This window comes from Terrapene carolina, unplaced genomic scaffold, assembly GCF_002925995.2.
Source record: "Terrapene carolina triunguis isolate 2854851 unplaced genomic scaffold, T_m_triunguis-2.0 Scaffold66, whole genome shotgun sequence".
Classification (NCBI taxonomy): Eukaryota; Metazoa; Chordata; order Testudines; family Emydidae; genus Terrapene; species Terrapene triunguis.
In genome coordinates this window covers 84759245-84772971 of record NW_020664417.1, presented here as the reverse complement: position 1 = coordinate 84772971, position 13727 = coordinate 84759245, and the positions used below count along the sequence as shown (strand labels likewise).

Genomic DNA, 13727 nt, shown 5'->3' with positions numbered 1-13727 from the left:
GGGTGTGGGAAATGAGGTGGGAATTGCTCAGTTGCATGAAACTATGAGTACAGGGCAATGGCACTGAAAACTGGCACCATTTTACACAGGCAGTGGTAATTTTAGCTGATATCTCACTCCTGAGGGTAACAAAGGCACAGAGAACACAGCTGCTGCTGACATCCTGGAGCCACCTGGGGCCTGTATGCTGTTACCTACTTATTGTAATGGTGCCTGCCGAAGTTCTCCAACTGGTGTGGAAAAGTGTCCTCCTGAGGGGAAAGAAAGAAGGGTGCCATCCCTAGAAATCTTTGGGAGAGGATTGCAGTGTACCTCCATGAAAGTTTCATCAAGATATCTCAGGAGGATTCAAGGGCCATCCCTGTGTACATAAAGAAACTGCTTCTCATGCCCCCTCTGCTTAACTCTGCAAGGGAGTGAAAAGTAGATAGCTACCCTACCTCTTCTAGTATGAGTAAATTAACAAAAAATCAATAGCTGTTTCCTGCTAAATTGGGAGGCACCATCACTAATGGGAAATAAATTTACACGTTTTCCTGAGGTTTCTTCCCTTGCATTGGGCTCACCCATGTTCAACTGCTGGGACTGACTGGACTGTGGTAGAGTTTCAAACAGGTCTTGGCTCGGGGCATAGCGGGCCCCTCACCGCCCCTTGGTCACATGTCCCACATCCTCCTTCTTTATCTCCTCCTTGCTGTTCATGCCAGGGGCCTGTGACTCAGACTCCTCGGAGGTATCCATAGTGGTGTGTGGAGCGGTGCGGGGGGCCTCTAAGTATGGCATGCAGTTCTTTGTAAATGTGGCAGGTCTGCAGCTTGGCACCCGATCAATTGTTGGCCTCCCTGGCCTTCTGATATGTCTGCCATAGTTCCTTTGCTTTCGCATAGCACTGCTGCTGATTGCTGTCATACCCCTTCTCCTACATCCCATGTGCAATCTGCTCATAGTTGTACATGTTTATGTCTGGTCCGTAGCTGTGCTTGCAACAGCCTTTTCTCCCCACAGGCCGAGAGCCAATATCTCCAGTCTACTCCAGGCTGGAGCGCATCTGGAGCATGTAGCTGGCATAGTCAGCTGGGCAGTTGCACATAACAATGGAGAGCTGCCTGTTGTGTTAATCAAGATGGACAATCAGGAAAGGGCATTTCAAAAATGTGCAGGCTTTTAAAGAGGATGAGTTGGGCTTCCAGTCTCCGTGTCTCCTGCACAGTGGAGTTTACAACTGTGATTAGAGTGGTCAGTGTCAGGCGTTGTAGGACAGCTGCTGGAGGACTGCTAAGGTTGACATAGGTAATGCAGTGTCTACATTTGGGCTATGTTGACCTCAATATATTGACCATGGCTCAATGCTGCTTGGGGAGGTGGTGTTACTATGTCTGTGTAATAGAGAACTTACATCGATGGGAGACAAATTTTAAGTGTAGACACATCAATTCAAGGCAGTTTATGTTGACCGAACTTTGTAGTATAGACTATACCTAAGATAACAGGAACAAAACCAATTCCTAGAAACTAACACTAAGGCAATGTTGTCTTTGCCATACATGTCATCCTTCATGTGAGACCCATGCTGCTAATTAAGCACCAGCCATTTTCAGCACTAGCTGTATCTTCTGAGTGGCCTCAAAGTATATTTGTATAGCTTTGTATATATTGTTCCTATTAAATTAGTCTGGATCTCACAAAGGCATGAATAGCTGTTGTGAGCCCCAGATCTGAGGCGAGAGTTTGCATTTTTTCCCCCCAATTGAAAAGTTTTGGAGAGGAAGCATTTGTGAGAATTGCTGTTGCCAGATAAAACTAGAAGCATCTCAGGATCTAATATAACCCCCAAGTTGTGAATCTTACAGTCTAAGGGCTGGCATACCCTCTTAGTTAAAGGGGTCAGTTATAATATCTGCCATCTCTTCCAGATAGGTCCTCAACCAGCCAGGATCATCCCCTCTTTCTTTTCTGGATTGAGCTTCAGACAGCTAACTCAAGTTCTTAAAACAGACAAAAGTAATGGTGTGAAGTAGACAAGCCAGTTTTCTTGTAGTCAAATAATGACCTAATTTTCTATAAACTTTCTCCTTTGGCATATCAGAATTACAGAGTCCTGGGAACACAAGCGGTTTCAAAGTTTTTCAGCATATGCTGTCCAGCATAGGATTGAAATTTTTCCTCATATTCAGGCAGGAACTATATTTGAGACACAGAAATACAGTATAGAGTCAGGGAAGGAGGATCCATGTTTAAAAAAAAAAAAAAACTCTACAAGCCTAATGCAGCTCTCAATTTAGTGTATTTTCTGTTATTATCCTAGGGACAACTTGATTTCTACAACATAAATATGTTGGGAGGCTGAAATGGCAAGTTCAAGGTAGAGTTAAGCCATGCTACATAGTTTATGTATTGTTAGTTTTAAGATGGATAATAGTCTGAAAAATCTTCAGGCAGTTGCAGGGGTGCTGGGACAGTTTTTATAATAGAGACGCTGAGAGCCATTGAACCAAACTGTAAACCCTGCATATAATGGAAACCACTTCAAGCCAGGGGGTGCTGCAGCACCCCCCACATCTGTAGTTCCAGCACCTATGGCAGTTGTATGGCTTTAGAAAAGGAAGAGTGGAGAAAATGATTGAATAGGTTTTAGTCACCTCAAAAGTAGTCCTCACCTTACCATAAATCCATTCCAATATCTGGAGTGGGGGTTACTAAAGTGTGAAGAAATTGCACTTTGAGGTAGTGACTCAAACTTCCTTCTCAATTTTTTTGTTATGCAGAATATTTGAAATTAGATGACATTGACGCAAGTGTTCTTTAACTTCCTCTAAATTAGATGAAATGCTTGTACCTGATTAGTGGAAATAAAACCATAAGGCTAAAAGTTTATATTAGGTGACTAACTTCTTTGGCATAATATAAAAATGTTAAGACACCCAATGTGCTGCTGCAGTTGATCAATCATTGCTGCAGAATTTGTATTTCCACTGTTGGTATTACTTTAATTTCATGATAGCAAAAGTACTGACTTAATTGTTTAATGGTTGAACTTTTTTGAAGTGATCAAGATCAAAATGTTCAAGCAGAAAAGCTATGTCTTGAGGATAATTTACTAGATTGATCATGGGACTGGATTCCAGGGAGTCTGGATTTCCAGTCCTAGCTGTGCCGCTGCCTGTGACTTTAGATAAGTCATTTAGAACCAAAATTTCAAAAATAGCTTTTAATTTTGGGTGTCTTTATATTTGGGTGCTCAACTTGAGACACTGAAGAGCCTGATATTTATTCATTCCAGAGAAGTGTAGCGCCTGTACACATTGACTTCATTTTGAAGTTATAGGTATTAAGGCTTCTGAAAATGAGCCCCCTAGATATTTCAAGTTAAGTACACACAATTCAAACTCCCTTTGAAAATGTGACCCTTAGAGATACCACTGAACATGAAATAACACTTGTTTGAAAATGTACCTGCTGTAGTTATTAATAACACCTAAGCTTTCAGTAACTGTATTGTTAGCAATTTTTTCTTTTTCCATGTTTTACCTTGTGCTTTTAATTGCATTTTATATGTAGTCTTGATGTTTCCCTCACTCATTCACTCAGTTTCTTTTTTGCTGAATTAGACCCTCATAAATGTCAACAGGAGAGCAGAAAATTATTTCAAAGACATTTATTTAGATATTAATTTGTTTTTAAATTCAAGATCTACTATTTAGTGGGTGCTGTATCAGAAATCTGAATTCTCTATTGTTGTAGCCATATCGGTCCCAAGATATTAAAGAGACAAGGGGGGGGCAGGTAATATCTTTTATTGGACCAACTTTTGTTGGTGAGAGAGACAAGAAGTTGGTCCAATAAAAGATTTTACTTCACTCACCTTGTTTCTCTATCATGAGCCAGTTTAACAAGATTCCTGTTGTGTGTCCCTTTAACTTTTATCTTGAGCAGTCTGTCTGTGTATACGGCAGGGATAATACCTTCTTGTCTCACAGGGGAGTGATAACAGTTATGTTTGTACTGTACAGTTATCTTTGAACTGATGAAGCTCTGTATTCATAGTTTGGGGGAGGAGGGGTTTAAATGTCAAAAAGGACCATTAGCTCCTCTAGTCTGGCCTTCTGTATATCACATGCCATTACATTTCTGCAAGTTACTCCAGTAACTTGTTTGACTAAAGCATACCTTCCAGAAAGATATCCAGTCTAGATTTGCAGACATCAAAAGAAGGGGAATCTACAAGTTCCCTTGGTAGTTGGTTCCAATGAGTAATCATACTCATTTTTTTTATAAAATCGTGCCTAGTATCTGGCATCAACTTTCAGCTACTGGTTCTTGTTAGGCCTTTCTCTGCTAGATTAAAGACTCCTTTAGTACCTGATAATTTCTCCCCATGAAGGTATTGTAATGAAGTCACTTCTCATCTTCTTTTTGATAAACTAAACAGATTGGGAGCTTAAATCTCTCAATGTGTAAGACATTTTCTCTAGCCCTTGAATCAATTTTGTGGCTCTTTTTTGCACTCTCTCCAATTTTTCACCATCCTTTTAAAAATGGGGACACCAGACTTGCATGCATTATTCCAGTATCTGTGTCCTCAGTGCTGTATACAGAGGTAAAGTCACCTCCCTATACCTACTCATTATTCTCCTGCTTATACATCCAAGGATGGCCTTAGCTCTTTTTGCCACAGCATCGCTCTGGGAGCTCATGTTCAGTTGCTTGTCCATTGTGACCCGTAATCAGAGTTATTGTTTTCCAGAATAGAGTCAACCGTTCTGTAGTTATATCCTACTTTTTTTTTTCCGTTCCTATACGTGTGATCTTGTATTTGTCTGTATTAAAATACACTTTGTTTGAATGGACCTAGTTTACCATGCAATCCTGATTACTCTGTATGATTACCTTGTCCTAGCTAATACTTACCACTCCGCCAATCTTTGTGTCAACCACACATTTTATTGGCAGTGATTCTTATGTTTGCTTCTTGATTGCTGATAAAAAATGTTGGGCCTAAGACCAATCTTGCAGAATCTCACTAGAAACACCTCCATTCAATGAGGCTGACGACTACCTTTTTAGATCCATCACTTAGCCAGTTTTTATTCCATTTAACATGTGCTTGGTTGATATTGTATAGTGCTAATTTTCAGTCAGAATGTTGTTGTGCTGTACTAAGTCAAATGTCTTACATAGTCTATTATATGTATGCAGTTACCTTTTATCAACCAAATTTGTAATCTCAAAAAGTGAAATCAGGTTGAAAACCTATTATCCATAAAACAGTATTGACTGTTGTTGATTATAGTCCCATCCTTTAAGTCTTTCTTAATTGAATCTCTCATCAGCTTTTCCATTATTTTGCCTAGGAGTGATGTCAGACTAATCAGCCTAAGATTATGCACATCATCCTGCTGTGTAAGGCTTCCTATTATGTGAAATATAATTTCAGTGTAATTATGCATACTTCTAAGGCATAGCTTCTGGGATTTTACAAATCAAATCTCCAGTTTCAATATGTTTTAAGAAAGGTACAGTTTTGGCATACTTAACTTTTTTTTTTTTTTTAAGATGGTGTGGATAATTATCTGTTTCAGTATGCATCCTAAAAAAATCCCTAAATTCTTGAACGCCATAGATGAGAACAGTTTATAATCCATAGGTGAGATGCCTCCCAATATTTGTGATAGAAATCACATGGCATCCCAGTTACTATTGCAATACGAGGTAACAATGGATCTAATTTAATTTTCATTCCTTTTCCCTAGGCCAACTATGAAGTGTCTTCAGATGAAAAGCGTAAAGATTGTGGTCTGAAAGTTTTAGACACATACTTCACTAACTTGGTAAATATATCCTGTTGCAAAATACTTTGTCAGACTGCATTGTAAGAGCTGACCAGATTAGAGCTCAAAACTGCAACAATTTCAGATGGTATTTTAGTTTTCAAAATATTAAGAAGTAAATCGCTCTCAAAATGAGAAACTCTAATAAAATTTTGCAAGTCATTCTGGAATGTGGACTAGCCCTTCCTTTCAAGATTATTGCAAAACTTCATTAACTCAAGCACAAAGCTTGACTGCTCTCTACCATTATTTTTTCATTAGCACTATGACATTTAACTTTTCTCTATGTATGGTAAAAAATTTTTTTTTAATTACTAGTCCTGGGCAAGCAGAATTTTGTGAGATTGGACTAAAACCCATTGACATCTAAACATCAAAAAGTAGCTAAATTGCTGTTTTAGCATATTACTTTAAAGTAGTGTGGTTTAGAGACATGAGAATCATTGGAATGCAAGGAACTCTTGAGTACTAGATCTGGTTTTGCAGCTGACATGTTGTGTGGACTTGAGAACTTAGGTCTAAATTTTCAAAAGTGTTTCAGGTTTTGGCTGCCCAGCTTGAGAAACACAGGAGTTGATTTTTCAGAAGATGCTGGGCACCCACAGCTCCTACTGAGTTTATTAATATCTGATTACTGCCCTGGTAAATTAAATATGCCTAGAGATGTCCCTGGTAGAATTCAAGGAGACTTTGTTCTTCTCCCTATTCTGTCTAGCGGAAGTTCTGTCAGGGATATAACTTCCATCCTCTTTTCTCCCTATCCTCTCCAATTGTTCTGGTTATGTTGAGGAAGCTTTATCTTGAGGAAGATATGGATCTTGCGGGTGTCCTAAAAATGCTCAGGCTCTGGATTAGTCTCATCTTCTCTGGAAGCTTATTTAACAGCTGGCATGGTCTTTAAACCAGTGAAAACTGGTCAGGCCTCTTAAGCCACCTAACCACCATGTCCCTAACTAGTTTTAAAATGTGTTTAGCTGAAGTTATTTGTTTTTTAAACCAGTTAGAAAACTTCCTCTGATATAGAGAGCAGAATTGGTTGCGAATCTGAAGGTGAAAGGCAATTTGGGTGAAAATGATCATGAAATGATAGATTTAATGAACTCTAAGGAGAGGAAGGAGTGAGAACAGCAGAATAAGCACAATGGACTTCAGAAAACATACTTTAACAAACTCAGAGCACTGGTAGGTAAGGTCCCATGGGAAGAAAATCTAAGGGATAAAGTAGATCAGGAAAACTGGCAGTTTGTCAAAGAGAGAATATTAAAGGAAGAACTGCAATCTATCCTGATGCAAAGAAAAGATAGGAAGAACAGTTAGAAGCCAATATGGCTGCATCAGGAGCTCTTTAATGACCTGAAAGTGAAAAACTATCCTACAAAAGTAGAAATATGGGCGAACTGCTAAGGAGTACAGAAAAAATAGCACAAGCATGAAGAGACAAAATTCAGAAAAACAAGGCACAAAATGAGTTGCGCCTGGCAAGGGACATAAAAGGCCAATAAGAAGAGGTTCTTTAAATACATTAGGAGTGGGAGAAAGATGAAGGAAAGTGTAGGTCCTCTACTTAGGAGAAAAGGAGAGCTACAGATGATATCAAGAAGGCCGAGGTGTTTAATGCCTATTTTGCTTCAGTCTTCACTAAAAGGTTAATTGTGACCAGATGCATAAAACAATTAATATTAATATTAACATCAAAGGGGAAGAAACCCAGCCAGATTAGGGAAAGATAAAGTTAAAGAATATTTAGATAAGTTAGATGCTGTCAAGTGGGCAGGGCATGATGAAATTCACTCTAGGGTACTTAGGAAACTAGCTGCAGCAGTCTTGTAACTGTTAGCAATTCTCTTTGAGAACATGTGGAGGATGGGTGAGGTCCGGAGGACTGAGAAAGGCAAAAAAAAAAAGCACATATCTTTAAAAAGGGAACAAGAGAACTTGGGGAATTATGGGCCAGTCAATTTAACTTCCACTATCTTTCCAGGAATTGAACAAATTATTAAACAATCATTTTGTAGGCACGTAGAGGATAATAGGATAATAAGTAATAGCCAACGTGAATTTGTCAAGAACAAATCATGCCAAACAAACCTGACATATATATTGATTTTTGGTAAGGCCTTTGACACAGTCCAACATGACATACTCATAAGCAAACTGGGGAAATGAGATCTGGATGAAATAACTATAAGGTGGGTGCAAAACTGGTTGAAAGACCATACTGCTTTGACATCATGTCTGTACTCAACTCATCTAAGCAGTGCCTCACTTTCTACACTGCTATTTGTACCTGTGCTCAAGGGCATGCAGTGTATGTACTCTATACACTGTTGTAAATAGACATAGCCTTAGGAAACAAAAATCAAATGCACAAATAGAAAATGGGGAATAATTGGCTAGGTAGTACAGTAAAAGCTGTTTTATCCGACACTTCACCAACCAGAAAGCTCTCTAAACCGGTGTGACTGGATTCCCAGGGGAGCCAACTGAGGTCACTCAATTAGGATGAACTGCAAAGAATGGGGGCACTCCAGCCCCACACCCCCTCCCACACCCAAACACCCTCCCTCTTTGTTAACCGGCATTTTTCACTTACTGGAACCCCCCATTTCCTCAACATGCTGTATAAACAGCTTTTACTGTAGTACTACTGAAAAAGATCTGGGGAGTATAGTGTATCACAAATAAAACATGAGCCAACAATGTGATGCAGCTGGGGGGGGGGAAAAAAGCAAATACCATGTATTAATAGGAGTGTCATATGTAAGACATGGGCAGTAACTGTCCCGGCTGTCCTCAGCACTAGTGAGACCTTCGCTGGAGTACTGTGTCCAGTTTTGGGTCCCACACTTTAGGAAAGATGTGGACAAATTGGAGATAGTCCAGAGCAACAAAAATGATATTATTAAAAACAGGCCTATGAGGAAAGGTTAAAAAAACTGGGCATGTTTTAGTCTTAAGGAAAGAAGACTGGGGAGGGTGGGACCTGATAAGCCTTCAAATATTGTAAGGCCTGTTATAAAGAGGATGGTGATCCATTGTTCTCCATGTCCACTGGAGGTATGCCAAGAAGTAATGGGCTTAATCTGCAGCAAAGGAGATATTAGGAAAAACTTTCTCATTATAAAGGCTAATTACCTACTGGACTAGGTTACCAAGGGAGATTGTTGAATCCCCATCACTGAAGGTTTTTAAGAACAGGTTGGACAAAGACCTCTCAGGGATGGTCTGTATATACTTGATCCTGCCTGGGTGCAGGTGGATGGACTAGTTGACCTCTTGAGGGTCTCTTACAGCCCTACATTTTTATGATTCTTTATCTTTGTTAGATTACTAATTGTTTTCATTATTGTTTTTGGTTTGTATCATGTAAAGTCTGCAGCCCACTTACCGGAAATACCTCAGGATACAGTGAATGAATGTAAAACAAGACTGGAGCAGAACCCTTGCAAAGATCTTTTTAATGACTGCACTAGGTACGTGATGAATGTTGACTAAAAATGTTGGCTAAAAGTACACTGAAAATTTGTATTTCCAGGGAGGTTACAGGGAAAGTTTAAAGGGACACTATCAAATGAATTCTGGTGAGGACACAACTAGGAATCTAGTGCTCTTTGTTTTCCTGTGTAGTGTGTTCAGAACTCATGTTGTTCTTAGAGTTGCTTCTGTGCTGTAACAGAAGTGACGTTATTATTGTGCCTTTGACTTTAGTGGGAGTTGTGCAAATGTGTCCAAAGACAGAAGAATCTGGGACACTAATACAATGCGAGAGCAGAATACATACAGACCAAAAACATGTTTATCGAGCTAAAACTAGGTTTTTTGGTTTCTGGAAGTTCTGCAACTGTTATTGTTTGCAGACCCCTTTTAGTATTTATAGAGGATTCAGTAATGATTCTACTTTTAAAATTGATGAAATTTGCACTTAAAAACAGTTAAATCCCCTCTGTCATTTTAAATGAGTTTCTTGGAGCCTCCATACTGACTTAATAGATAGCACACTACACACTACCAGGCAAGTATTTTCACAAGTTCAAAAAACTGAATATGGGAGAACTGTATATTTTTCCTCTTCCTCTTACAAGTCAGGATTTTAGATGTACAGAGATGTGTTGAGGACAGTTTCCTTGTCTTGTTTTTAGACTGTGCTAGAAAATCCTTTTATTGGAGCAGCCTGTTTATAAAAGGATTGCAGGCCCAATGCTTACACAGCAGGACGGTCATACAATTTTCAGGACAGATGGCAACACTAATTACATTGCTAGCTCAAGAGGCATTATGTTGTCCTTGAAGTGCTCCAATCTCAAGATAGCAGACAAATAGGACAAGGTATGATTCTGGAAGCTGAGATTGTCACTTCAAGGACAGTAAAAACTATTGCTTCTTAAGAACCCACTAGTGGCTGGCTCTGAGAGATGGTGGCAACTTACACCTCTACTGAAACAAAGCAGTATATCAGAATAAATTGGCTGGTGGAAGCTAGAAGACCTTCACCTAGGCAAATGTTCCTTTTGCAGACACAGTTGATGAGGATTGAAGGCCTCCTCACTGTGCATCGTGACTGGGGATCTGAGTTGCTGGTGGAAGGGGAATTTGGAGGGGAATTTGGAGGGGATGGAGTGCTCATCATTTAAAATTAAAAAATCCTAAACATTTAAATGTGGTTTAGGACAAATTTCTTTGAACTTCAGGGGATGAATAACTAACTTTCTGGAATTTAGCTGTATGAATCCCATATATTTGTGGAAAAGGTGGGAAGGGATAAAGGCTCCTGTTCTTCAAAGTGATCTATGGAGGCAGAGCATTCTGATTGCACAATGTCCAACTGAAGTCTTTAGAGCTGTTCATGGGCAGCAGAGTCTGCCTGCATGGTTTTGTTAACCTGCCTTTCCATTTCTCTTAATTCTTTTGTTCTTGTGAACCAATCAAGTTGATAGGGAAATATTCTGATTTACTGCATTTAAAAACATAAGATTAAGAAAAAAATCACACTACTTCCTGAATTTTTTGTACCCATTATTAATGGTAAGAACTAAGATTTTTCTAGCTGAAATAGATTAGAAAAATATTTCTCTTTATTCCAGTTTTACTTTATGTATAGTTTCATTGTTTTCCCCCTCTCGTTTGTAGGGGACTATTTTTTTACTTCAGTAAAGGAGAGAAACTATTTTTTCCTTCTTTTAAAAAGGAAAGTGTAAAATCATAAATCAAGACTTGTGTTATACCCAAAACTTCTATCAAGTAATTTTTTGGAAACTGTCTAGACTTCAAGTTGGCAGTGTCCAGGGATAAACAAAGGGATACCGATTTAGAATCCATGTGACTGTGGCCAACAACAGTATTTCAATATTGTGGATGAAAATCAGTTTTAAATGAGTGATCATGATTAACATTACTGACTATTTAGCACAACTTGTTTTGTTCTCAAGTAATACAGTGGCATTTCAGATACCTACACCAGGCAAAGGACTCTTCTTGAAAGGATAGTACATATTTACAAACGTTCAGTCTTCTAGAGCCCTTACACTTCTAATATTACTGGTTCTTCTAGGCATGCTTAATCATGTCTGCCAAAAAGCCTACAACATTTGAGTCACTGCTTGGGTCACCTCCCCAGCAACTGAAAACTAAATACTATGCATAATTTGAGAATAAGAGATAAAAAAAGATGCACAGAATACATACTACTAAGAAGTTAAACAGATAACCTCCTCTTTTTTTGGACTTCCAGTGAATGTCTGTGTTCAGCAAGATGAGGCTTTCCCATCTTTTATCTCGTCTTGCATTTTGTTGCTTAGTTTGAGGGAAGTGGTGTACAGGCCTAACCATCAGGTTTGGAAGGTTGGTTTTAATGATACAAGTTCAAATCCCAGAGAAGGGTCCGCTCAGCTCTATATTCTTCTGAGGCAGATAATTTGTATGCTAGGCAATTACTTGGTATTGGTCTTTAAAAACTGAGGCCCTGTCTGCTCTGCATAGACACAGAGAGGCTTTTTTTTCCCCCCCCCCCCCCCCCGCCAAACAAGGCATTTATTTCGGTGGGCACAATTACATGCACTCTGTAAATGAAAGATGTGGATGCAAAATTGTGCATTGCAACCCTGTCACCTTAGCAATGGAACTTATATTCCAAAATCACTTTAACAGTTTTAATAAAACCCATCTGAAATGATTGTCTAGTATTAATAAGTAACATTCTCAACACACCCACTGCCTAGCTGGATTATTCTTGAAAAGAATTCAGGAAAAATCATTGAGTACTCAATCACATTTTAAAGACAATTTCTCTCTGTAATGTGCCAAACTGATCTTAAAAGGAGAATTTTGCCTTAAATCCATGTTTAAACTATTAACAATTAGTCCTTTAAGTATACTTGTTTTGAACAGGTTAACTATGTCATACCAGAGTCTGTGCTTTAAAGAGTTTTTTTCATCTCAAGGCACAAAATACTTTTGTTCTGTTTTTATCATTGATCTGCATCTGGGAATTCAAAGGCCTTGTTAACTGTGCTGCTTATAACTCTGATTTAAAATGTGTTTGCCAGTTGTCTTGTGAGTCTTCAGAGGTCTAACTTTGCTATGAAATTTTTTGGCAGTTGTAATGTAACCTGATAGACTGTGTCCCAGTTGGTTGAGATGTTTTCGTGTAAGTGAAACTGTAACAATCAATTATTCCAGTTGTAAAATAATAACTGATGCATAGTATCCTGCTGAGCTGGGTCTGATAACTCATTCCCCTGACTACACAGATACCAAGGTTTTAGGAGTAGGTGGGAAGCTGGAGATTGCACTGTTCAGTGATGCTTCTAAAAGCAATTATGGGCAGAGGTTAGAAACTGCAGCCAAAGTAACTTTATGTTGATGCTACCTCTGGGAAAGGTATAGGTGATGGAGACTTTCTGGGAAAGGAATGCTTGTGCGTAAAAAATAAAAGCACAGTGGGAGCACTTCAGGGATTTTTGATCTAGTTAAATTGCAATCTTATCTGTTGATGTACAGATATCTTTTAAAATGGCTGCATCTATACTCATGATAGGACAGTGATACCAGCTCTCAAGGTGAGCCACATCCTCTGATCAGGCTGGCCTTGGAAAGCTGCTGAGAAGTGCTTCTGTTTTTGTCTCCACACCTGATACCCTCACCTCTTGTCCCAAAATTGGATCTCCTTATGATCGGAAGGGGAAAGGAGTGCAGGCCTCTACATGCAATCCCCAAACAGGCCATGCTTATGGGGGGATGTCTCACCTCCCATGCCACCTTAAAATTAGCTCTGCTGGTGGGTCAGTCATTTTGATCTCTAATTCCTCAAGAATTATTTTAAAGCTTCCAACTTGCTAAAATAAGCAAGATCTGTTACTTCTGCACTCCTTAGTGACCCTACACGTGCAGTTCTCAATGGAATTGTACTAGCTGCTCACTCTCTCTGAGGCAGGCACAGTAAACTCATTGTGTAGTGTAGTGCAGTAATATGTTCACTCCATCTCCCGACAGATTAATTGATACATCTAAATTGGTGTCTAATGAAGTGGTTAGCTTCTCATCCCTGATAGCACCAGTCTGCCAACATAAACGTGGATTGTTTTTGCAGGATTGTCCAGGATTATTTAAGTGGAGCACCTTTTGAGGCTTACCAACAAAGCATCTATTTCTCCCGTTTTTTACAGTGGAAATGGTTGGAAAGGTAAAGTATTTTTATATTTAACACTTACTGCAGTAGTACATAAAAGCCAGCCAACTTGGGGCCCCATTGTACAAATATAGTAAATGACATTCCCTGCCTCAAAGAACGTACAGTCTAAAAGACAAGATGTAATGGGCTGATGAGATGACAAACAAATGGAGCTGTGGTAGACATGTATTAATAATGAAAGCATCTGTTTTATGACCTCAAAGCATTTTACA

At 39.1% G+C, this 13727-nt stretch overlaps 1 protein-coding gene across 1 annotated transcript in view; it reads left to right on the top strand.

Annotated features, from left to right (window-relative positions):
* Window positions 1–13727, top strand: part of GRK4 (G protein-coupled receptor kinase 4) — a 76901-nt gene that overhangs the window by 27381 nt on the left and 35793 nt on the right. The window contains exons 4-6 of the mRNA XM_026648075.2: window positions 5751–5828; window positions 9201–9301; window positions 13414–13506. Coding sequence (XP_026503860.1) covers window positions 5751–5828; window positions 9201–9301; window positions 13414–13506 — 272 coding nt within the window. The remainder of the gene's footprint in view (window positions 1–5750; window positions 5829–9200; window positions 9302–13413; window positions 13507–13727) is intronic.